We start from the raw sequence: 25,658 nt of genomic DNA, 5'->3' as shown, positions 1-25,658 counted from the left end.
TGCCTTAGGCTGTTGTACTATACTCCTTTTATTGCTCATTATTTTCTTTTGTTTTTTTTGGCATACCAAACTTTTTATATGTTTAAGACACACATAACTAATATGCAATGTGGAATGGAATTAACAAAACACCACTTGTCATTGTATTTATTTACCTTTAAGGTATGAACTATAAAAAACCATTATTAATTTCCTCATTCTTCTTACATACAGGTCAGGCCGATCTTTTACGTAGAGAATTGGATTCCCGCTTTTTGGCCCAACAAGAAAGGCCATTTGGAATCGGTTCCGGTGTCTTGGGAAGCTTTGGTGCTCCTCCTGCCTTCCTACGTGCGGAAATGCACCATCACCAGCACCAGCACACACATGTCCATCAGCATCTTCTACCACACATGCCACCACCACCACCTCTTCCTCCACCTCCATCAAGCCTTTTTACTCCTTCAGCACCTCCATCAATGGTAAGAACATTTGCTTTTGTAAAATTCATAATTATTGTTAAGTTTAGTTATAATTTTGTTAAAAGGGTAACAGAGTGAAGGTGGCATTGATTCTTACAAAGATACATACATCAGATGTGTAAATATTTCTTTTGCAATACATACAAGTCCATATATATTATTTGTGTAGCAATGATGTTTCTTTTGCTTCTAATTTGAAGTTGCAGTATCATGGATAAGAATAAGATCAATCAATTGTGTACATGAACACAAAAATATGAACAGACATTCAATTGCATTTGTAAGTGTACAAGGTTGTAGATGGTGGAACATGTTTTTCAATGTAATGGACTTTCGATTATCAAGGATTATGTGTCACATGTAGAGTGGAGCAAAAAAGTAAGAGGGATTAATTTATAGTGGGTTTAGTCATATTGAATGTATGTTACTAGAAGGTTGTATGGGAAAGAGCAGTAGTATTATGTTGTATGGAATATAATGTAGGAGGAGAGAGAGAGAGAGAGAGAGAGAGAGAGAGAGAGAGAGAGAGAGAGAGAGAGAGAGAGAGAGAGAGAGAGAGAGAGAGAGAGAGAGAGAGAGAGAGAGAGAGAGAGAGAGAGAGAGAGAGAGAATGTGTATATATATATATATATATATATATATATATATATATATATATATATATATATATATATATATATATATATATATATATATATATATATATATATATATATATATATATATAAGATGTGGAAACTAGTGTAGAGTACCATGTAAGAATTGACTGAGAAATGAGGAAGTGGGAAGGAGACTAGATACTGTGCGAGTTGTAAGAGTGGAATTGACAGAGTGTGTAAAGACAATGTTAGATTCAAGAGGGATATCTGTTGAACAAGCATGAGTTCGCTATACATGGCAGGATGAATAAAGAACACTTGTGTAAATGCATAAATGATGACATGGTCTCAAGGATCTTGGGTGCAGACTCTCTTGCATATGTACTGATCAGATCTGGTAAGGGGATGGATCAATTATGGTCCAGCAAGACTAAACCAGTTCTGCTGTCAGGCAGATGTGGGGTAACTCAGGTAAACAGCACACCTGGCCCTCACAGTGTGGTAAGTGAGGGGAATGTATATGGCCATGACAGTGTGTGGGGGATACCAACCTTCACAAGAGATATTGGCCTAGAATATTAAAATGGTATCTGAATGTTAATGGTACAGTACAATATTTAAAGATTAACAGATGTTGTTCAGGATGAAATAATGCCATTGCACTTGATCATATAATTAATCATACTTTTACTTCTTACAGTTCAAAGAGGTTAAAGTGGGCCTAGAGAACAGCCTGTACCGAGGAGGCAACCTCAGCAGTAATTACAGTTCTGGCATCTCGCCTTTGGTGCATCCTCCTCCATCCACTTTCGCTCCCCCATCTCATCTCACTTCTGTACCACCCAAAGTAAGCAAAGTCTACAGAGATATAACCTGAGTTTATACTATCAGCTACAAGAGATAAGTTTGAATGCATGGGATAAACAGCCTCAATATCATTGCATTTTCAAGTCAGTCACTTTTATGTAATAACTATTGGTTTGATAACTAATGTCATATAAGTTCTTGAGCATACAGAAAAGGCACACAAGATGCTTCATTTAGTCCTGTCATTTATCACATCTTTCTTCACATACTCCCCCACTCTGTTTTCAAGTACTGTGAATGTTGTGTTGTCAATATGACAGACATTTCATTGCTGATTCAGTTGCACATCCCACACTTCTGTGATTTTTTTTTTATTTACTTTTTAATATTTTTTTAATCCTCAAAATTTTAATTATCTTTATTTTACAGATTGGTGAAACCAGTCAGCGCAAACCAGTGGTATGTTCTTTTAAGACTACTTATTCATAGTTTAAGGAAAAGTAACCATCCACTTTATATTAATCTAATGAAGCAAAAACTAATGTTCTGCCAGTTCAAAAAAATTAATTGTTTAAGGTGTAGTTGGCATGATGTGCCTTGTGATAGGAAAATCTATTTGGATATTTGTATGTTTACATACTTAAGGGGAAACAAGGGACTGGAAGCTGATATTTAAGATGATGATTGCTTGCATCCAGAAAAAGAAGGATTATTTATTATTTGTTGTGAAAATGCCAAGAGGTGATTACAACTACCTTCTGTTATCAGGACCTACTATTTGATTATCATCATATATTTTGTGAAAAAGTGTGCTTTCCTGTAAGAGTTCAAGGCAAAGTTGAAAGAATTCTGAAATGTTTGTGTGCAGACATTGGCTCAACTGAACATAGAGACCGACTAAACAAATGTAATTTTTCTTTGCAGAAGACGGGTCGTTGGAACGCAATGCATGTTCGCATTGCATGGGAGATTTACTACCATCAACAAAAACAAACACCAGAAAAACCAAGTGCCAAGCTAACTCCAGATCTTCTGCAGCCTCCGTCTGGGCCTGGGGTTGGGGCAGGTGCTGCAGGAGCACCAATATTCCCTACTCTCCCAAGACCACCTGACCTTGGGACCTCAATATTTGGTCCTGGACCATCTCATCGTTATGAGTCTCCGCTTTTAAATCATCCCCACCTCACCCCTTCAGTGCCTGGCCTCAGTGGCACCAGGTACCCTGGTGGAGCCCCTGGACCTCCCCCATCAGCAGGTGTTCCCTCTGCAGCCTTTCACCATGGTGGCATCACACCAACTTCTATACCAGGGCCCCCACCAGGTTCCATGTTCTCCAGGGAAACATTACCAACCGGGTTAACAGTGCCTCAACCGACACCTCATGATGCATGGAGGCAAGTGACATGGTTTCAATATCCCACTTATTTTAATTATTTTACAGAAATTTGACATATTTTAGCTCGTATGAATGCACATATGATACCAAACACAACAAATGTGTCTATATTACAGAACTATCAATAATGCAACCTGAAAGAGATAACAGCATACAAAGAACATGATTTCATATTAATTAATTAATTACTTACAAAATGTGCTCCTACCAGAACTCGTTGGCTACTTGAGAGGCGTAATTAGCACTTGAGAGGCACACACACAACACTAGTAACACTAACACATCCAAGCACCGATCAGTCATTTAAAACACTGTATAGTACACCATACTAAACTGCCTATCTAAATCACTGGCTAGAAAAGATCGCAACATTAGTACAGACCACTAATCTCAAACATGTACATCAAAATTCCACTAATATTTGCCTGCAAAATTTCATAATTTGCTAGTGTCACATTTCATGAGCTGATTAAAATTTATTATATATATATATATAGAATCAAGAACAAGTTGGCAGTGGACCAACTTTATCAAGAGATTATTGGTTTGTTACTATAGGAGGGTCTGTCTCACTGGGGTCTTTCCTAGTTGACTATGTTGTCATCAAGCTCATCTGACACCAAACCATAACAAAAACAATGGTGTGAATATTGTCCTTTTATATTGCAAGATAAACAACCACATTTTGGAAATTCTCATCAGTAGTGGAATCATGACTGACTAAATTATGCAACTGTGTGGAGTGTGGCATAATTGAAAGATGGACATTACCTATTAGGACACATTATTACAGACATCATTCCTTTTACATGATGGAAATATTAGTTAATTAAGAGCATGTGGTGTGTGGGATGCTACTTTGAATCAAAGTAGCATATTTTTCAACACTGATAATGGCAAAGAACCCTTTTGCATCCTTCTCTTGGCAGTCATGACACAAGGAAAAACATACTGGATTTATTTTTAAAACATGTGTAATGTTTGAGATGTTTGAATTAAATTTATTGAATTTCTCACCAACAAAAATTTACAAAATTTTTAGATACAATTTCATACTGATATTAATGATATGTAAATTTTTGTTGGTGAGAAACTGAATAAAACTGAATTCAAGCATCTCAAACATGCAGATGGTTTAGTCGTTGGTAGAATGTCTGCTTGTGTAAAGAAATTATGATCTTTTAGCAGATTTCTTGAACTTGCTAACATAGTATCAACAATATTTCTATCTATAAGGCTAGTGTATTATTTATTATATTGCCTACTAATAAATTAGCTTATTATTTGTACTAAGGAAATCTTTTCTTTTTCAGGGTGCGTGCCCCAACGCCATACGGAGCCGGTGCTGGGCCATGGCCCATTAAGCCTGACATGGCAATGTATGAAAGAGAACGGAGGGAAGAAGAGAGACAGAGCCGAGAACGTGAAGAGAGAGAACGCAGAGAAAGAGAAGAGAGGGAGAAGAGGGAGCGAGAGGAGAGGGAAAGGAGAGAACGTGAAGAAAGACGAGAAAGGGAAGAAAGAGAACGAGAACGTGAACGACGTGCTGAGCTTGACAAGGATCGGGTTGCCCGTGCCTTGGATGCTAGTCATGACCGTGTGCTGCCCAGGAGAGATAGTTCACGGTCACCACTTCGCCCTGATCATAAAGACCAGCCTCCTTCACACCCATCTTTGTCCTTACCAGGCTCTAATCATTTACCACCTGGGGCAGTACCCTCCTCCAGTATGAAGACAGAGGGGCGCCCAGATTCAAGACCTGGATCCAGGCCAGGGTCTAGGACATTAGATTCTAGAATTAAACTGGAAGGAAACAAGGATGAGGTGATGATTGTTGGTGGAAAGGAAGCACCTCGCCACCTACCTCACAATGTGCCACCACCATGCTTACCACCGCCTCCCGTATCTGTTGGGATGCTGCCTTCCCACTCCCTTGCTGTAACCATGGCAACCACTTCTGCCAGCCAAGCTTTGGATCGTGCTCGTTTACTAGGTCCTTCGGCATATCCTGGTGGAGTCCCTCCTCATTTAGGACCCTGGGCAGAGCCCTTTAGAGATCCTTATCGCTCTGCACAAGAGATGTCCGCAGTTAGAGCTCACGACCTAGCAGCTAGGGAAGCTTTGTTGAGAGGGGATCTACGGGATCCAAGAATGAGTCTGGTGGCTAGAGAAGAGCAGCTGCTGCATCCTAATCCATTATCATCACTCATTCTAAGTGAACGATATAGAGAACAGCAGCAGCAGCAGCATCAGCAGCAAGCCAGAGAAATATTTGAACAACGTCACCTTGCTGCTGTAGCCTCTGGAGCATTATATCCTCCCACATCATTACTTCCTCCACATCCAGCTGTTTCACATATGGCATCTACCTTACTGAAAGGAGGTCCAACCTTAGGCCCTGGCCCCCCTGGTCCCAGTCTGCATCCATCACTGGGCTCAGTGCATGGTCCTTCACACCCAGGGGCACCAGGCCATCCCCAGCCACCACCACCCTTAGGACCTGGCTTGCCTCCACCTCTCATCCCCTCAATGCGTGGCACCTCTCCGGCTCACCCACGGCCTCCAGATAAAAAGGATGACCCACGCTGACTCTAGTCATCCCCGAGTCTAACAAAAACCCTCAGGTGGTATTCAGCAGAGGCACTAGCTAAGGCTGAAACTCAAACTACCTGCTGCTAAAGGAGCACCTTTGTTGGCGGTGGTGCAGGGCGGGCAGCCCACAAGACTAAAGCACAGCCCCAAGGGCAAGCTGAAGTCAACGTGTCTTTCATAATGATCAGGCTGTGGATTGTAACACAAGTTTTGTACTATACTTGTACAGTAAGGTGGTCCAGGGCCACATCCTCCATTGTCCTTTTATTTAACAATTTTGTAGATATTAATTGTTTTCCTAAAGTATTTTGTAGAGAAATCAAATTAATATGGACTTGACTGAAATGATCTGAACCAGACTGACACTGACATTTGTTAAACTGTTTCTAAATAAATAAGTTTGTTAATTATGCATTTATGTATATCCTATCTTAAATAACCATCCATCCACACATCCAACTCTGTTCAGGACAAACCTGCATATATGTATATATATTATATGAAACATGTAAAAGGCTCCTACAAGAAAAATAATGCATAAAATAATGCATATGTGAATTGGCAAAAAAGAAAAGGGACTACTTACCTTTACAGGTTAGTCTAAAACAAGTATGTTATTAAATATCTTCTTGCCCAAAGTTCTGAGGAAACATGAGGCAGTAATGACATACATATATGGACAAAAGAAAGTGAAAGATGAGCCAGCTCCTGTTTTCAAATAACTGCTCCTACTACAAAATACCAAGGAGGTACATAATCTGATTCAAGAATTATGGAGTGTGTGTGATGGAAGGAAACTAAATGAATGTGACAGAAAATTAAATGAAATTAAGATGAAGACCAAGAGGATGGTAATGATATAATTGTTGAAACACTATAACAGGTGGCAAAGATATGAGAGAGAGAGAGAGAGAGAGAGAGTTTGGCAGAGATCTACCTGTTGAAGGCAAAAGCTGGAAGATTTGAGGGAATGGCTGCACAAGTATCCTGAACAAGTTGTAAGGAATGGGCTCTATAAGACTACATAAATAAAAACAGATGCTGGAAATTTAATGACAATGAAGAATTACGGAAGTGACACAGTATCACAGAAAGGAAAGCATCAATGCAAGATGGCTTACATGGCATGCTGGAGGAGATAGGCCTGGGAGTGGTAAGTGGTTTGGTGATGCAGAATGAGAGAACAATTTATAGACCATACAAATCAAAGACATAATGTGAAGCATAAAGAGCATTAAGACTGATGGAGATTATTACCTAAGGAAACAATCAAATCACAGGCCTAACTGTACAGGGATGTAGTAAGTACAAGTATGAATTGGACACACAGAGGTGAAGAGAAATGGTAAGTCTGAAAGCAATAACAAAATCCAAAATCTTAACATGGAAAGGATGAGTAAACCACAGGTATAGCTGATAGATGTGAATGCAGTTATGTACCAATATATAAAATCCTACTAATCCTATTAATCTACTTGAATAAGATAAATCCTCCTATCAGGAATTTGATGCTGTTTAAAAATTCTCTGCAAAGTGTTTGAATCAACCCCTAGAAAACTACACAATAAAGTCTGAATGGTCACACAACAAGAACCTAACACATAATTTGTAGCTTCCACTTTCACAGTACCTAGCAAGATAAAAACAAAAAAATATGGGCAAACTTATCTCATGGTTACATTAACCACTATTCTTGATATCCACTGTTGCATCCTCAGCCTGTCTTGCCCTTGTTGGAGGCTGTTGCAGACTGTGGTGCCACAATCTCTAGTGCCCAGAAAGTGCTGACAGCAGATAGGTTATCTGGTTAGATTTTGGTGAGCTATCCAGTTTTCTGGTGGAAGACCCTGATGTGCTTGAGTGTCTTGAAGGCCAGGCCAGGATCTTTGAAACAACCCAGGAAGTTTGCTTGTGGATGATCTGTGGATGTGAAGTGATGCAAGTGAGTGAAGGAGAGCAGTGCAGAGGGAGTTGTGGCGGACAGTATAGCAGCAGGTGTTCTGGAGTGTCTGGATGCATGGGGCACCATGGGGAATGAGGAGTGTCTATCAGGCCTAGCCTGTACATATGGGCAATGAGGTGGTGGCTATGTCCTATATTGAGTTTGGTGACTAAAATGTCCAGGACACAGCTGGAGGAGTGGGTCCACCAGTTTTTTCATGTTCCCTAACTCATACATCAAAATGTTGTATATTTTAAGGTCAGTGTCTTACCCAGAGTAAGTTAGAGTCTTTCTGAACTTCGGTCCAAGTCACCCTGGTCTCTGGGAAAGTCTATAGCAGAGGGGTGGGAGTGGGTCTTATTTGCAACCCCTTCTGCAAGTGTTTCCCACAATGCTGATATGGGAGGGGACCCAATGAAGGTGAATGTCAAACAAAGCTCATGATTATTAATTGAAGTAGGAGAGTATTATGTTGAAATAGAGTGAGTGGTGTGTTTTTGGGGTGTATGCTAAAAGTTGGAGGGGAGTGAGGTAGTCTGGATAATGTGACAGAATAAGGGGAAGTAATGTTGGTAATAAACTTAACAGTAAAGAATTCTGCAATGAGTATAGAGGCAGTGACTTGCAACCTCCAGGCAGCAACAAGGGATCTGGAGAGAATATACATAGTAGCACCTACTCATGAAGGGGACAGGAGATAGGAGCTATTGGTACAAATGTGCAGAGTTATAGTAATGGGTGTGGACAACTATAAAAAATAAGGTCTTGCCCAGTGCTGAGCAGCCAGCCTTGGATCATGATGTCTGTGTATAGAGCTCCCATGAGACTATTGAAGAAAGAGGGAACCAAAGGCACAGAGTGGAGATTTTCTCTAGAGTGAGAAAGAAGGGGAGGACAAAGGAGGGGGAGTGACCTGGAGGATGGCAGAGAGATGTGTGCTTATATCAGCCTTCAGATGCTGGCCATCCCAGAACTAGACACCATGACCTGACTCTTGATCTAACCTGGCCTCACAGGCAGTGAGCTCAGTCACAGGCTTGCCTCAGGCCTGGCCACGTGTGCAGCTGTGCACTGCGCTCCTCTGTACAGCACCAGCATTTATTTAATATACTCCAGTGCTTTTGCATCATGTATGCTTTTACTCCTGGGAACACACAGACTACCACAGCAACTACTAATCAACTAGAACAAAACGGTGGCAAACAGCGAGATGGAGATAGCTGGGCTGTCTCTGCTTCTCCTGCCTGTTACACGTGCTCACTGCCTTCAACTTGATGCCTGCTCTGCCAGCTGCTTTGGCCTTCATCTTGTGCCTGGGGCTGCTTCTGTGCTACCTACTACTGCTACCTGCTGCATTGTGGGTTTCTGGATGTTTTTCTGGTATCAAGCTGGGCTGCCTTGTCACCACAAAGCCATGTGTGCATTGCCTTTTTCCCCTGGCTCCTGTTACCAGTTGCTTTTTTGCTCACCAAGTTAGGCTTCCTGTTCAGTTTCTCCTGCCACCAGGCCAACACTCGTCACTCACCGCGCTGTGGTGGTTCTGCTGACTGTGATGGGCTTCCTGCTCACAATTTGTTCTGCTGTTGCATCCACAATCATCACTGCATCATGTCTACTTCTACCATGCCTTCAGCTGCTGATGTGGACCTTGGGTTGGGCTTTTTTCTCCTGCCAGCCTGCCATTTGTCAGCCTGTGCTGTTCTGCTTTGGCCAGAGCCATTCATCACCATCATTACTCCAGCTGCTGTGTATCCTGGTCAGACTTCCTTCCTGCCAACCCTATTGCTCCTATCAGCTTATTCTACTCTGTGCCTGGCTGGCCTGTTGGCCTTTGTGTACCCTGCCAGCCAGTATTACTGCAATCTTCCCCCTGCTGCCTACAGCTTTGGGCTACAATTTGGTGTGCTATTACTGTTTTGCCAGCAGTGTTGTTTTTACAGCAAAAGGATGCCTTTTCCTCTTTGTTTGAGGCCCCAAGTAATGTCACCTCTAGTGACAGGGTAATACCTAGAGTAGGTGTTACTTATCACCAGAAAGGACCTGAAAGACAAAAAGAGATCCTCTGAATCCCAGGCAGGCAAGTTTTACAATGGTGGTATTATATGATGTGGAGTCAAAAGATCCTTTAAAGTAAAAAAAAAAAAAAACCTAATAGAGTGAATTGCTTGTTGTTAAATCCTTCCTAAATGTGGTGCTCTTTTATACATATCTCTTTTTTCCTTCTTGTTTATGCAAATTCTCTCTCTCTCTCTCTCTCTCTCTCTCTCTCTCTCTCTCTCTCTCTCTCTCTCTCTCTCTCCTTTACTACTTTCACTCTCTTGCCACTAGTTAGCTTCCCTCTTTCTCTCTCTCCCTCACTTCCTTACTCATCACTCCCTTTCTCATTCCCTCCCATCCACCAATAGCTATTCTCCCTCTCTCAGTCCCTCTTCTTTCACCATTGGTTGGTGGCCTGTACATTGGACACCCAGTCATTGTGATGGAGAGAGTCCTTGGGGATGGGTGGAGTCAGCTTTTCCAAGTACTCCACCTCCACCACTCCCTCCAGGTTCCTCCCACTCTCCTCCAGTCACTTCCCAAGCTTGCCAATTAGCAAGATTAGCTCTAATTAGCAAGATCAGAAGAGCAATTAGCATGAAAATAGCAGTAGAAGATAGCAAGAGATGTAATACTGCAGCAATAAGAAAGAGGCTGAAGATAGTTAAAAGAGAGGAGTTGATGAGATGAAAAGCTTTTGATTCCACCCTGTCTAGAAGAGCAGTATGAGTGGAACCCCCTACAAGATTCTTTCTCTCACCCCTATTTTGTCCACCTCTCTAATGCAAGAGTTAACCAGTATTCTCAATCATTCATACCTTTCTCTGGTAAACTCAGGAGCTCCCTACCTGCTTCTGTTTTTCCACCTTCCTACAACTTCAATTCCTTCAAAAGGGAGATTTCAAGACACTTATCCTTCAATTTTTGATAACTGCTTTGGACCCTTTTATGGGACTGGCATTTCAGTGGGCATTTTTTGTTGCCAGTGTCCCTCCTACATTGAAAAAAAAAAAAAAAAAATACATGTGAAGCATACTTAGTACATGGATGGATAAGGACAAATGAGTGTCATTAAAGAAGAGGGGATAGTTGTCTGTAAGGTTGTGTCAAACTGATAGATGTAGGAAATGAGTTTTTTGAGGTATTGAACAATACTAAGTTTGCTGCAATCTGAAATTTTACAGAGATTAGAAGTCTAGCGTTCTGTGGCTTCCCTGTGTAAACTGTTTACTTCCTGAAGGGTTGGACATCTACAAAAAGACATGGTAAAGTGCAAGGTGGTATCATCAGCATAGGAGTGGATAGGACAAGAAATTTGTTTTAGATAATTGATGAATAATAGGAAGAGAGTGGATGACAAGACAGAACCCTGAGGAACAACACTGTTAATATAACATATTTAGGAGAAGAATAGTGACTGTCTACCACAGCAGCAATAAAACAATCAGAAAGGAAACTTGAGATGAAGTTACAGAGAGAGGATTAAGCAGGATTAGAGGCTAGGAAAATGTCAAGAATGTTGGGCATATCTCCAAAACAGTTAGGTGTTACACCAGTTGTTCTAGGTTGTGGATAATAGCAAAGTTAAAGGCTAATTCACCAGGATGGTCAGTGAAAGGGAGAGGAAAGCCAAAGCTGGTGGTGAACACTGAAGTCTCAAGAATGGAGAGCACTGCAAAAGGGATGAGTCAGAATGTGCTCTACTTTAGAAGTTAAGTAGTCAAAGAATTTCTTATAGTCAGAGGAGTTAGTTAGAAGCAGACAGCACAGATAAATTTAGTTTGAGAGTGACTCTACTCGTAGCCAGATGGTGGAAAACTCGGAATATTCAAGAGCATGGGCATGACAGCAAGTTACCCAAGTCATTGCACACACGAACACAACATCCAGCTTTGGATTGAAAATGAGGACAGAAAAAGTTGGAGGGAACTGAGGCAACTGTCAGCTGCCTCAGACACCTGTATTTCAGTGAGGAAAAGAAGATGAGGTTTAGTAGAAGAGAGGTGGTGTTCTACAGATTGAAAATTTGATCTAAGGCTGTGAATGTTAAAGTTAATGAAGAAAAAGTTGTGGGAGGTGTCTAGACACTTAGGATCAATACCGAAAGAGAAGTCTAACATGGGGATATATGTGGAGGAGGACAGGACAAGGAGACCTGTGAGAAAACTAAAAATAATAGAAAATAACAAAATAGCTTTGGTTAGATTTAGTTGGGTTTGGGTGCATTAGGTCTAATTAGGTTGGGTTGGGTAGGGTTTGGGTTCAGTTGGGTTGGGTTAGATTAGGTTAAAAGGCCTGGGGATGGTGTGCAGAGGAGGACAGGACAAATAGACCAGTGAGAAGACTGTAGACTGTAGAAGATCTGTTGATGGTGTGTGGAGGACAGGACAAGGAGACCAGTGAGAAGACTAGAGAAGACCTGGGGATGGCATAACTGTAAATATAATGGGAAATAGCTAAGAAAATTATACAAATAACAATGAAAAATTACAAACACAGCAATGAAAATGGTGAAAATTATGAAAACTGATGAAATGAACCTTATTTACACCACTCCACCACCACCACCACTATTGCTACTACTACTCCACTCCTCCCATCACTCCAGCAGATGATACTAACTCTTAACACACAATTACAGCTGAAAACCACCTGGCCTCTTGAATCCTCAGTCAGTTTGTTGTTCAGTGACACATTCAGAAAAGATCTGTTGGCAGCTGCTAAAAATTTAAATAGTCTGGTATATGACAAGATCTATATCACAAAAGATCTCATATTTAAACAGACTGGAATTAAAAAAGCATTTGTCTTACAAATGGTGTAAATACACCCTCCCAATTACCAGCTGCTGCCACCGACAATGTACTTGATGATCAGGGCTCGCAAGTCCCTATGGTTAATACTTTTGCTACTACCACTGACACAATTAACAGTCTCTCCAATGCCGAAGTTACAAAAAAAACTAAGTTGCTCCTCTGGTACTCGATCCAATGATTACAATTTGTTAAATATTGCTCATTCTAATTTAAATTGTGTGTCCAATAAAGTTTTTTATGTAAATAAGTTTTGTCATGATTAGAAAATTTCAATTTTCATCACTGAATCTTAGCTACAACAAACCATTTCTGATTCTGTAATTGATAATGAAGGTTATTCCCTGTTTAGACATGATTTTTAATATCCTATTCCTGAGTTTGGTGTTTGTGTTTATGTTAAAAATAGTATTAAGGCTTATGTTTATTCTGAGCCTGGCTCTTTTCCTATCACTCAAACAGTTCATCTTCCTACCCTAAACCTTTATATCTTAACAGTTTATTGTCCTCCATCTTATATTCATGAAGAAAATATTCCTCTCATTGAATTTATTTACAACCTCAGTACTAATAAGGAACTTGTAATAGTGAGTGACTTCAATCTCCCCCAATTTCTTGATCAGACATTGTTCCTGACCAAAATATTTCTGCTTGTGACTATGTTCCTTGATTTCTTCCAAACTCTTGGTTTTATCAGTGGATACTTGAACCTAATTTTGTCTGTTCTGGCAATATTTTTTACTTGATTTTAATTTCTGACTGGGGGCATTCAACATGTGGCAGTATTTCCTCCCTTTCCTCAGTGTGGTCATTCTGTCATCAAAGCTTCCTATTTATTCCAAAGTATACTTCCTCATTAAAAGGCTGTTGTATCTTCATTCGATTGGGCCAAGGGAAATTTTAATAGAATTCATAGTGGCCTCAAACTCTATGACTGGGACAATTATCACACCTCAGTATTGATGATGCCACCTCTTTCCTAACTAATCCTTTTTTTTTTTTTCCCCAAGTTTAAGAGACATGTAAGGGCCTGCTGGCTTCACCTCTACTGGGTGGTAATTGTAACTAATATTCCATAGGAGGGGTGTGGCAGGCTAGAGGCCGCAGTGACAATGAGGCTGTAGTTATACTGTATACCAGGTGAGGAGAGTGGCTGTGGGATAGAAAAGGAACATTAAGTTGGGTGTATCGAAACTGCTAAACATGGGGAGTCAGTAAGGACATCAGAGAGACAGGGGGAGGGGTACATGAGGGAGAGGTGCGAGAGCCTGTGGGAAACTCTCTTTCACACACACACACACACACACACACAACAACAGGTAGGAGTGACAGGCCAGGTGATGAGCTGCAGCAGGCTGGCTCCTCACCCTGTCCACCCTCGGCCTCCCACTTTTCCTAATTTATATTAAGCCATAATATAAAAGGCTCTAGCTCCATTTTTCCAAGGGGTCAATTTCAAAGTGAAATTCGTTACGATACGTAAACGTGACGTCATCAACATCACTTGACATCATCAGACCCTGGATCTGGCTCCCCTCTAGTCTCTCTTAGTCAATATTCAGGGTAATTTGCAGTGTTTTCCATCCAATTCTGTCTCTAAATGGAGCCACATGACTGCTTTAATATCCGCTGGTCAGCTATAACTGCCATTGCCTAGTTTTGATGTGATGAAGGCTTAAGTGAGGCAGAATGACGGCATTCTTCTCTACCGTCACCTGAGCCTTCTGTTTATTGCTGTGCGTGACACGGGAGTTATTACAAAGAACAACACTATCAAAGTTACCGCCTATTACAAAAAATTGCGCAAATTCCGCCAGCTGGACAAATGGTGGGTGGGTCACTTAACAACATTAGGAGCCTTGTTGGCCCTCATGTGCAGCTCCCGGCCCTCACAGATACTCGTATCTCCCGGCAGGCACCAAGCTTCCACCAGCACACACAGGCAGCCATGATCCGTGTCAATGTCTTGTTCAGCGGAAATCCAGGTTAAATAAGGCAGCTGAACACGTGCACATTTGAAAGACCGCCTCTCCATGTTCGGTATCTACTTGCCTCCTGCCAGCGCGCGTCACGCACTGCACGCCCACTAATCCAATCCAGAAGTCTTTCCACTTCCAATAATATGTGCCAACTACTCTCATGTTGTACTATTCTAATACAAAATGAAGTATAATAAAGTATAGACATGTAAAACTAAATTCAAAGCTATTATAATTGTAATTGCTAAAGGATCCACATATCACTAAATTCAAGCGTCAAATTGAAACTGGTCCTGCCAGAGCTTACACTGAACAATGTTTCATCTATTGTATGTCTTAATGTTAAGTCATTAAAAAAAAAAAAAACTTTTGTGACTTGAAGCCTTGCATTAAATGTATGTTTCTTCAATATACTTGATAATCAAATGTTTGCTTCTCTTGACAAAATCAGGCAGATTCTTATTACAATATCTATACAAGCCTGAATGTAAAGCCATCACAAGTTGACAACACCCAAAGCAAAACTGGCTGGTGATATCACTTCAACATTTAAAAACGCCAAAACATCAAAACATTACACCTCTGGGTGCTTTACACATGACTCAAATCCTGTACTAACCATAACCTCTTTTATCCTTCTCCCCGTCAACCTTTCCATTACCACCCTAACTTCCCTATCCATATAGTCATCTAACCTTCGCTTCAAACTACTTAGGGCTGACCAAATGACCGACTCGTCCGCTACTCTGCTCGTGAGCCAGTTTCTGCCATTCTCTTTCCTATACCTAAACTTTCTGGATTGTATCCATTACCTCGAATCCTCCCCTGAGTGTCTAATTCCTTTTCCTCTCATTCCTTGTAATCGTACACTGCCATCACTTCAACTGTCTTTATATGACTCTTACTGTCTATATTATTCTCTCTTCACTACACAGCTCCTCTGATTCTTCGTCCACACCTCACAGTATTTCAGCTAATATACTAACAAACTACGAGTAACAACCAAACTGATTAAACTAAGGAATGCACATACAAGAAATTAGCTAATTTTCTCGCTTACTTAAATCACACACTTTTCTTTGCCATCACTCTGCCTCAGTCTCTCATCCATTCAAAATTAAACTCATATTTTCGTCTTTCATCCTCACCCATTCTCTCTCCCCCGCCCAACACAGCGTCTCACATTCATCTCTCTCTCTCTCTCTCTCTCTCTCTCTCTCTCTCTCTCTCTCTCTCTCTCTCTCTCTCTCTCACTAGGTTAAAATTACAATCAACACAATTACACTAAGCTCCCCCTCTCTCTCTCTCTCTCTCTCTCTCTCTCTCTCTCTCTCTCTCTCTCTCTCTCTCACAATAACCTTCACCACAACCAATTACTTTACATTTAATGAATCAGAGCATTACACATGAGAGAAATTTATTCAAGAAATTTTCATATTTTTAAGACTAATTAATTTGGAAACACTGAAACATTTGAAATATTTAGTTATCCCTTAACCAAATGAACTATAAACAGGTAATCTGAGAAGTGCAAGGAGCCCGTTTAAAGTTAAATGCTTTTTTGCCAGGAGTGGAAATTACGTGCTGGGGATTAATTCTAGATGTACATAGTAATAATTATGTATTAAAATTAGTTAACATCTGCCAAGCAAAGTTGGCACATCCATTGTAATGATTATTAGCGGCGGCGTTCACCAGATTGTATCACGTTGTATATCAGCTACTGGGTGCCTCGTGAGTGCTTCGTATACTTGCAACATGGCGAAATCACTGAGTTCAGAAGATAACTGGAGGCCGAACACAGCCCTCCGTCCAGTGACAGCGGCTGTTGTGAAGGCAGTGAAACAGAAGGAAGGTGAATACTTAGAGGGTTTGTCACATGGAGGGACTCAGCAAGGCCTCTTATAGGTTTATTTATCAGTAGAGTGGGAAATTAATAATAGAAGTAGGGAAAGAAGATGTAAAGAAAAACGGGAATGACGAAGTAAGTTTATTTCCCGACCAGTTTCGTTATCTGCTTCTTCAGTCTATTTTCTATTTTCAAAAAGCAACTATTATATGGCTTAACATGTAAAGATAATATGAGATTTTCGATAAAAATCTCGAAAAAAAAGTCATACATCATTAGTCGTACTTCATGAACTATGATAATTTTACCGAAAATGATGTTTTTATTTTTTATTTATTTATTTTTTTCTTAAAAGAGAAAAGTTAAGATTTAGTTAAAATCGACAACGACAAACAGCGAAAGGGCAGACAAAAATATGCAAGACTTTGTTACTATGTTCTGTTTCCTATCGTGACGTTTTTAGAGAAGTTACCACGGTAACCGAATTTCCCTCCCGCGTCGCACACCGCCGCCTGCCGCCGCCGCCTGCCAGCCTCCCGCGCAGGGCAAGCAGCAGTCAACAGTGGTCAATATTCGCCGCCTAACCCAACGCTGCAGCCTTGCCAGTTTTGCAAGATAATACAACAAAATGGTGATATAATTACGTAACACAGCTATAAATCGAATAAATCCATAGTGGCATGAATCAACGCCGTGCAGCAACGCAATGATAGCACGAAATCATGGTGAGTCTTTTGAACATGATCGTACAGTAGCCATTAAGCATTGCCAGTGTTGCAAGATCATACAAGAAAGTGACGATATGATTAGGTAACACGCTGTAAAACGAACAACCATACATTTCCATGCAGCGTTGTCACGAGAAAACAAAATAGTCACAGTCATAGTGAGCCTTCTGTGCCTGTATGTTAACTTGCTTTGTTCAAGGCCTCAAACATGACTAATTGAGTTCTCATTGGGTGTTTTCCCATTAATGAGATAGAATTTTTGTTAAGCTATTTTTACAATCATGAAGAAAACCTTCAGAATTCCATTACCTTCCACTAGAGCCTACTAAAAATACTCGAGATAATACAATGAAACGTTAAAGATTGCGGTTCCCGATCATTATCGTACATCAGTCATTAAATGATAGTGAAGCCTGTGAAGCACGATACTCTATATGTATGCAAATCATAACCGGTGACATGCGCCTACACAGCACGACATGAAAGAAAAAACATAGCGTGGCAATGGTTGAGTAATTGTTTGTGCAATGCAGTTAGGCAGCAGTGAGTGATTAGATAATGCATTCGGTAACAGCGCTGAGTCATAATGCAGTAACTATGTTGATGTCTATGCGATAAGACTGTCTAGCATCAAGAAGCGATAAACATCTACATATGCATAGCTAGGAATATGCTAGCCAGCACAGTAACAGCGTTGAGTGATAAAGCAGAAACAAAAAAAGATGATAACCATGTAATAAGAATGGCCAATACACAAGCATCAAGAAGCAATAATACGTTGATAAGCCATAAGTAGTGTACAATCAAGCACAATAAAAGGGTGAACTTGAATTAAGTGACCTTGTCCTCACCCAACAAACCTCCACCGTGCTTAGAACCATATTCTAAAACACCTGCTCGCATCTCGGCTATTTTCAAAAAGGCTCTAGCTGAAGTGACACGGGTTTTCAAGAATGTTTTGACGGTTTCAGTGATAGATTAATAAGATTTCTACATTATTAATGGGAAAAAGCACTCTTAAAAACGCGGATAATCATCTCTGTGTCCTTTGAAAACAGTTGTGGTGAGAGAGCAAAGCGTTTCTGAATACTGATCTTACTCCTGCATTGTCCTGCCTATCGGGATGAAAGCACTGATAGCAAGGTGGCATCTTTGTCTTCAGGCTCTCCGATTGTCATTCACGTAGGCAACAACAAACAAAATCCTCCATATAATCATAAGCTATACTTATCTCGTTATATCAAGTTCAGAAAAAAAAAAAACCTATGCTCTTATCTTCGTCTTTTGAAACGCTTTGAGTTCTCATGACAATTATTTCCGAAGGTCATATAGATAATTAATCGAATTCCCATAATGAATGTTCTCACTGGTGATGCGGTGTCATTGTTAAATTCTCACTGGAAGGATGAAAGCACCCTTCAAAACTTGAATTAATAACCTTCACTGGAGCTCGATAAAAAGTAGTCGAAATAGATACAAGCACTAATTTCATTACATTCAAAATTACTAAAAAGGAAGAAAATACTCGGCTCATGTTCTTGATGACTGGACACTCCTTCAATCCAGATGCTGACGAATGGTTTTGAGAGCTATCACTGTGACAAGCAACACAAATCTGCAACTACTAGGTATCCTTTGCTCATAATCGATGCATGTATTGTAACTCGGACATGATGCATTCTTTGTCTGAGAGGATTAGCTTGGACGTTAAGAATGAATGGCAGAGGGTGTGTGTGTGTGTGTGTGTGTGTGTGTGTGTGAGAGAGAGAGAGAGAGAGAGAGAGAGAGAGAGAGAGAGAGAGAGAGAGAGAGAGAGAGAGAGAGAGAGAGAGAGATTGCTAATTCCAAAACACAATCTCTCTCTCTCTCTCTCTCTCTCTCTCTCTCTCTCTCTCTCTCTCTCTCTCTCTCTCTCTCTCGGATGCGGCCCCTGTTCACCTATCAAGTAAATACAGGATGTAAGCCGTGGGGATGTGACCTCGCTATCCCGGTGTGTACTGTGTGGTGTATGAGTAGTCCAACCCAAAGATCGGCGAGCAACTGAGATCTTTCCTTCTGGCTGTGTCGCGAGACAAGCAGGCGCCGTGAGTGCATAATACACACACACACACACACACACACACACACACACACACACACACAGACAGACCAAATAGAAGGAAAGAAGCGATTTGTATCAGTATTTCTCGCATGAGAGAGAGACTGACTCAATTTTTCCTTTTCACATTTCAGAACCAGAGAAAGAGTAATAAATATTTGGATAGAGGTGAAAAAGGAAAGCAAAAAAGTGTTAAGTAGGACAGTTTTCTTTTTAGGATGTAGAAAACAAAAACGATACTGAGAGAGAGAGAGAGAGAGAGAGAGAGAGAGAGAGAGAGAGAGAGAGAGAGAGAGAGAGAGAGAGAGAGAGAGAGAGAGAGAGTCCAATCCCTTGCTAGCTTCTTCCCTCGCCGGCAGCCAGTGTGTTCCCAGACCTCGTGGTTGACGCAACTCTCTCTCACACTTTCTGCCTCCCTCTGCTGTCATGGTGAGTGCTCTCGCTAACTCGCCCCCTCTTCCTATCCATTCTCTCTCTCTCTCTCTCTCTCTCTCTCTCTCTCTCTCTCTCTCTCTCTCTCTTTAGCGTGTGAATTTAACTTCGTGAGGACTGAATAATCGAGTGTACCACTGTTTGTCATTACTGTTATCACAATTGGTGTTATCGGCGCTGATGTCACTCACGGTATTGCTGGGACGAGTATAATAGTTGCCAAGAAGAGGGAAGAGCGAGTAGCACTAAGAGGAACCGCCTTCGTCTTGTCTGAGTCAGTGACCTTGGCGTGTGTGAGGCAGCGTGGCTTTACCGGAGACCTTTGGCGGAGTTGAAGGCATTGATCGCGTAACCTATCAGTGACCCAAAGTACAGTATTGCATAGTGACCGTGGAGACTTCGTGATCTTTTGCCGTGCGACATTATTTTGTTATTGTGTGTTGGTGATGTAAGTGGAGGTGGTGGTGGTGGTAGTAGTGATGGTGGTATTGTTATTATTGTTATTGTTAATAATAATAATAATAATAATAATAATAATAATAATATTATTATTATTATTATTATTATTATTATTATTATTATTATCATTATCATTATTATTAATACTAGTATAACTTATTATTTAAACTGTTGTCGCAAGTATTTATGGTGCCACTATTATCAGTATACCATTACTGTTACATTACTACTACTACTACTACTACTACTACTACTACTACTACTACTACTACTACTACTACTACTACTACTACTACTACTACCACCACTATTACTACTACTACTACTACTACTACTACCACCACCACTACTACTACTACTACTACTACTACTACTACTACTACTACTACTGCTGCTGCTGCTGCTGCTGCTGCTGCTGCTGCTGCTTCTGCTCCTTACTCTATCTGTAGTAAATATCGCGGTATAAATCGTACCGTGAATGATCAGTTATTTAAATCCTTAATTAATTAATGCATATTGATAGAAATATTTTATTTATTTATTTATCTATCTATCTATTGATCTATGTATGTATGTGTATACATGTATGCATGTGGCAATGGGTGGGGAGGAGTCCTCGCTTTTACTATCCTATATTTCTCCCATTAAATTTGCTAAATGTAACTTATCGCAGTCTCGTAAGGGCCAACAAATCTGCTGATATTTCTTTTCATTTTTGTGTTGTGTCGTGTTCTTTTTTGTGCGTGTATGTTCGCGTGTTCACTCATTGACTTGAGCGCCCTCTGATCCCGTTGTTGCGGCGCAATTAAATCAATCAATAATTCCATCGTTAACTCATCTCTCAGCGTTCAAGAAGACAGTGTCCATTTGGCTTAATTAGAGTGAGGAAAGGCCCCATTGTATCATTTACCACCTAGCTGCCGCCCTTCCTCCACCCCTCCATCACTCCCTGCCTCCCTCCCTTCATGGTTTATTCCGATCAGCGCCACAGTACTCTCTACTCTGCTACTCCTCTTGGTGTTGCTACTTCTGTTGCTAGCAATAACAAATAACTCATCAACGTTACTATTTCTGCTACTGCCGCTACTGCCACCACATCACCACCATTGTTACTACTACTACTACTACTACTACTACTACTACTACTACTACTACTAAATAATAATATAATAATAATAATAATTTAACTAGCACCCTCACCACCGCCACTACGACTGCTACTATCAATATTATTACTACCATTACTGTATGAGAGAGAGAGAGAGAGAGAGAGAGAGAGAGAGAGAGAGAGAGAGAGAGAGAGAGAGAGAGAGAGAGAGAAGACTAGGAAAGGGATAAGATACACGTGATAATATCGTTCATGAGGTAATACGGGTGATGGGATGGAAACGAGGAGGTAGCGTGACTTGGTGAGTGTGTGGACCATTTCCTGAAACATTTCCGCGCGGCACTCAGCTACGCGCTACACTCAGAATACTTTAGCTAGTTGAAGTTATACGGGTTTTCAAGGCTGTTTTTATGGTTCTAGTGACAGGTTAATAAGATTTCTATATTGTTAACAGGAGAAACACACTTTAGAACCCAGCTAACCATTTCTGTGGCCTTTGAAAATAGCAATGGTGAGAGAGCGGAACGTTTCTGAATACCGGTCTGTGAGCGGTGCGCCGGGAAGGTCGGAGCGGTGGTGGTGGGAGGGAAGGTCGAAAGGGCGGGGAGGAGAGAGACACCTGACGGTGTGCACGTATATATTTAACACTGTCTTGGCAACATTCGTATATGCTCTCTCTCTCTCTCTCTCTCTCTCTCTCTCTCTCTCTCTCTCTCTCTCTCTCTCTCTCTCTCTCTCTCTCTCTCTCTCTCTCTCTCTCTCTCTCTCTCTCTCTCTCTCATTTTTTTTTATCTGATAGTGTGGCCTGTGTAGTTTAATGAAATCAGGTACCCTAATTAGGACCTAAGTCTTGTTGCTATATGAAATTTACTTCTACTCTCTCTCTCTCTCTCTCTCTCTCTCTCTCTCTCTCTCTCTCTCTCTCTCTCTCTCTCTCTCTCTCTCTCTCTCTCTCATGCCATGTTTTCATAAACATGCTCACGCGATGAAACATTCTGGCTTCATTTTTTTTTTCCGCCACGTTCTCTCCATCCCCCTGATATAATTATTTTAATCCAGACCACACCATGAATCAGATCCTCTCTGATTTTGTCTCGTAGGTATAAAACGTGAAGATCCATTTTCAGTAAATCAAAAGGGGGCTCCAGTTACTCTCAAAAGCGAAGTTTTCATATCTAGCTTACTGTTCTTACGTTCGTCACCTTCATAAAACCAACTGCTGGAGTAACTTTTCCTACCTTTTTGGGAAATCCAGATGAAAAATGTCTTATCAATTTCCACATAAAAGTAGAATAAAGATGAATTTTAGACTACTCACGCACCAGATAGAACAAAGGCTACTTTACCAACAGATGCGCCGCGAAATGATGAATTTATCAAAGCAAAATACCAGAAATCGGAAAAAAATTGCATAGTTTACTTATGTGGTGACTACTTGCACCTTGTTGTATGGTAACTGTAAAAAGAAGCTTATACTTTAAGTTCATCTTTATCCTTCTTCCTGTAGATATCTGATAGTGTGAGTGTTCAAGTTCATACAAGAGCCACTGAATTTAACCTAACGTAACCTCTCGTTCCCTCATTCCACCTCAGGTTCCAGATGTTAAGTTTGTGTGTGTGTGTGTGTGTGTGTGTGTGTGTGTGTGTGTGTGTGTGTGTGTGTGTGTGTGTGTGTGTGTGTGTGTGTGTGTGTGTGTGTGTGTGTGTCTGTCATGGTGTGTGTAGAGGAAAGGAGAAAGTGTGCCAATTAAAAGAAATGTTTAGGTGAAATCGAGGCGTTGTGCATGAGAGAGAGAGAGAGAGAGAGAGAGAGAGAGAGAGAGAGAGAGAGAGAGAGAGAGAGAGAGAGAGAGAGAGAGAGAGCACTGGCCAAGAACTCTGGGGTTGTGTAAAATTAGCTTCTTGTATACCTCTCTCTCTCTCTCTCTCTCTCTCTCTCTCTCTCTCTCTCTCTCTCTCTCTCTCTCTCTCTCTCTCTCTCTCTCTCTCTCTCTCTGTGAGTGTCTTTTTTCTCCCTGTGTATATGCAAGTCTGCTGTACGTGTCATGGGTTGCCATGCACACACAATGGAGAGAGAGAGAGAGAGAGAGAGAGAGAGAGAGAGAGAGAGAGAGAGAGAGAGAGAGAGAGAGAGAGAGAGAGAGAGAGAGAGAGAGAGAGAGAAATGAATGGAATATAAAAACAGTAACAAGATAGATAAAATCGACGCTTGTGGCAGACTGGTTCTGATGTTAAAGAGTAAAACGGCTCTGTTCAGTCCCGTTTGGAAGGAGGAGGAGGAGGAGGAGGAGGAGGAGGAGGAGGAGGAGGAGGAGGAAGAGGAGGAGGAGGAAAGAACCAAGAAGCGAAAGGTGTAGTACTGGTAGACCCGGTTTTCCCTCTTCTCCATCTCTTCTTTCTCTTACTCTTCCCCTCTTCCTTTCTTTCTTCCTTTCGTCCTTTTGTTCTCTCCATTCTTCCCTCTGGTGGTGTGAGAAACTGAGTGTGTGTGTGTGTGTGTGTGTGTGTGTGTGTGTGTGTGTGTGTGTGTGTGTGTGTGTGTGTGTGTGTTGTTCATTCCTGTCATGCACATAAACGAGACTACTGGAGCTGGTATCCCATGAGAGAGAGAGAGAGAGAGAGAGAGAGAGAGAGAGAGAGAGAGAGAGAGAGAGAGAGAGAGAGAGAGAGAGAGAGAGTCACCACCCTCTATCGTTTAATTATACTTGGCATATTCTTGGCGTGAGAGAGAGGAAGGGCTAGTTTCTATAGTACTGGGTATATTAGTAGTTCACCTTCACTACGCAACTTATTCTTATACACAACTTAGTCTTGGACGCTTCAGAGTTCTTTTACATCTTCCTCCTTGCGGCAGAGGACACCGGGTCGCACAGAAATACCGACTAAAGAAATTTGCTCAAAATAACTCCATCAGTAGCCAAGCAAAATCTTGAACCGGTCTTCCTTGGTACTAAGAAGTGCCCTCATAAAATTGCCACGCGTAATATTGTTCTGCAAAGGTGGACGAGCAGTAATCACAAGTGCCGGAGATGTTATTGTCTCATTATGTTGTGCCGCAAACCATTACTAGTATTGTACAGTGACACCTGCTGTTTGAAGTGTCAATATGCGTCACACAGTTGTCCATCAAACCCAGGGACCCTCAACTTGATCGAATCCTACACCACGTGAAGCCCAGTAAACACACACACACACACATACTACTGTAGCCACTCTTCCTTATCTTAATCCTGCCGATCACGTATCTGTAAGAACTCGAGACGGCACTGTAACATTAGCAAAAATTGGCACAGGAGGGGCAGAGTCATCCCCGGAATGAAAAGTACTGTATACCTTATTGTCACTTGTAGAGGAACGTTACTGATGCTGCTGTTGGGATCTAGGCACCTGTTCCTTCCCGCCCCACGGAGAGAAAAGTTCCCACACTAATTATATCGTCCGCACTTGACTTTGCTGTGCATTTGCTTATTTATCCTGTGAAGCTAGCTGGCCATTATCCGGGGAGGAGTGTCAGTGGTCGCGGCAGGAGCAGCACAGTGGGCCAAGTTACAAAACAGCTGCACTTGTCGCTATGCACTATTATTGCGGGCGGGAAGATTGCCATCCGGTCTCTTTCCCTCAGAGTAACGGGTGACCTCTAGCCATTCCTTTGGGAGACGGAAATGCTTGTATATTTTCTGCCCATTGTATATTCCGTCCGGGTCGGCGCATGGCATATACTATTTTCAATGTAGTGGTGATTTTTGTTCCTTTTTTCCTTCACTGCCCAAAATAGAGGTTGCTACAGCTCACACTTGCCATAACACTAACCTCCTTGTCCACCGCGTCTGGTTTCCGTAAGCCAAGTACAACACTGCCACCGAGTTTTAGTACGGAAACAACATGCTTTACGACCTCAGTCTGGATCAGTGATCTCTGTTACCCCAGACGCGGCACGCTCATGGGTACAAGATTAAAGGGAGTCGCTTGTTGTTGTGTTCACTGTGAGGACGAAATGTCAGTGGGGGGAATACAGGGATGCAGGAGTAGCCAGGATGATTAAAGACAAGAAAAATTCTCAACTTTTCGGAGAGAGAGAGAGAGAGAGAGAGAGAGAGAGAGAGAGAGAGAGAGAGAGAGAGAGAGAGAGAGAGAGAGAGGGGGGGTTAGCTGTCTTCCATAACAATCAACATCTTTTATCCATGGTTTGCTTAGTGCTTAGCCACGCCTCCAGGTTGCTCATGCAGGAAGAATCACATTACTTACGTCATCTATCATACTTACGTCATGGAAAATACTTCTACATAAGGAAAGTGTGCATTTCAGGGCCTCTCCAACCTTCACCTTCCGACACTCTGCGTTCCTTAAATTGTGGAAGG

General features: G+C 41.4%; 2 protein-coding genes across 3 annotated transcripts in view; both read left to right on the top strand.

The window, feature by feature from the left end:
* The window catches only part of LOC135107046 (autism susceptibility gene 2 protein homolog), a 194,311-nt gene extending 188,049 nt beyond the window's left edge, over positions 1-6,262 (top strand). Inside the window, exons 11-15 of the mRNA XM_064016636.1 lie at positions 214-461; positions 1,761-1,907; positions 2,297-2,326; positions 2,792-3,261; positions 4,577-6,262. Of these exons, the coding sequence (XP_063872706.1) occupies positions 214-461; positions 1,761-1,907; positions 2,297-2,326; positions 2,792-3,261; positions 4,577-5,852 (2,171 nt within the window). The 3' untranslated portion in view covers positions 5,853-6,262. The remainder of the gene's footprint in view (positions 1-213; positions 462-1,760; positions 1,908-2,296; positions 2,327-2,791; positions 3,262-4,576) is intronic.
* Positions 6,263-17,047: 10,785 nt separating this feature from the next.
* The window catches only part of LOC135107043 (adenylate kinase isoenzyme 1-like), a 17,625-nt gene continuing 9,014 nt past the window's right edge, over positions 17,048-25,658 (top strand). Inside the window, exon 1 of one of the 2 annotated variants that reach the window (XM_064016635.1) lies at positions 17,048-17,200. In XM_064016635.1, coding sequence (XP_063872705.1) covers positions 17,198-17,200 — 3 coding nt within the window. In that variant the 5' untranslated portion in view covers positions 17,048-17,197. Of the gene's footprint in view, positions 17,201-19,644; positions 19,731-25,658 lie in introns of those variants that run through there. The other variant, XM_064016634.1, reaches the window with a different exon arrangement.

This window comes from Scylla paramamosain, chromosome 14 (genome assembly GCF_035594125.1).
Source record: "Scylla paramamosain isolate STU-SP2022 chromosome 14, ASM3559412v1, whole genome shotgun sequence".
In the NCBI taxonomy this organism is placed as follows: Eukaryota; Metazoa; Arthropoda; class Malacostraca; order Decapoda; family Portunidae; genus Scylla; species Scylla paramamosain.
This window is presented reverse-complemented; position numbering and strand designations above follow the sequence as displayed.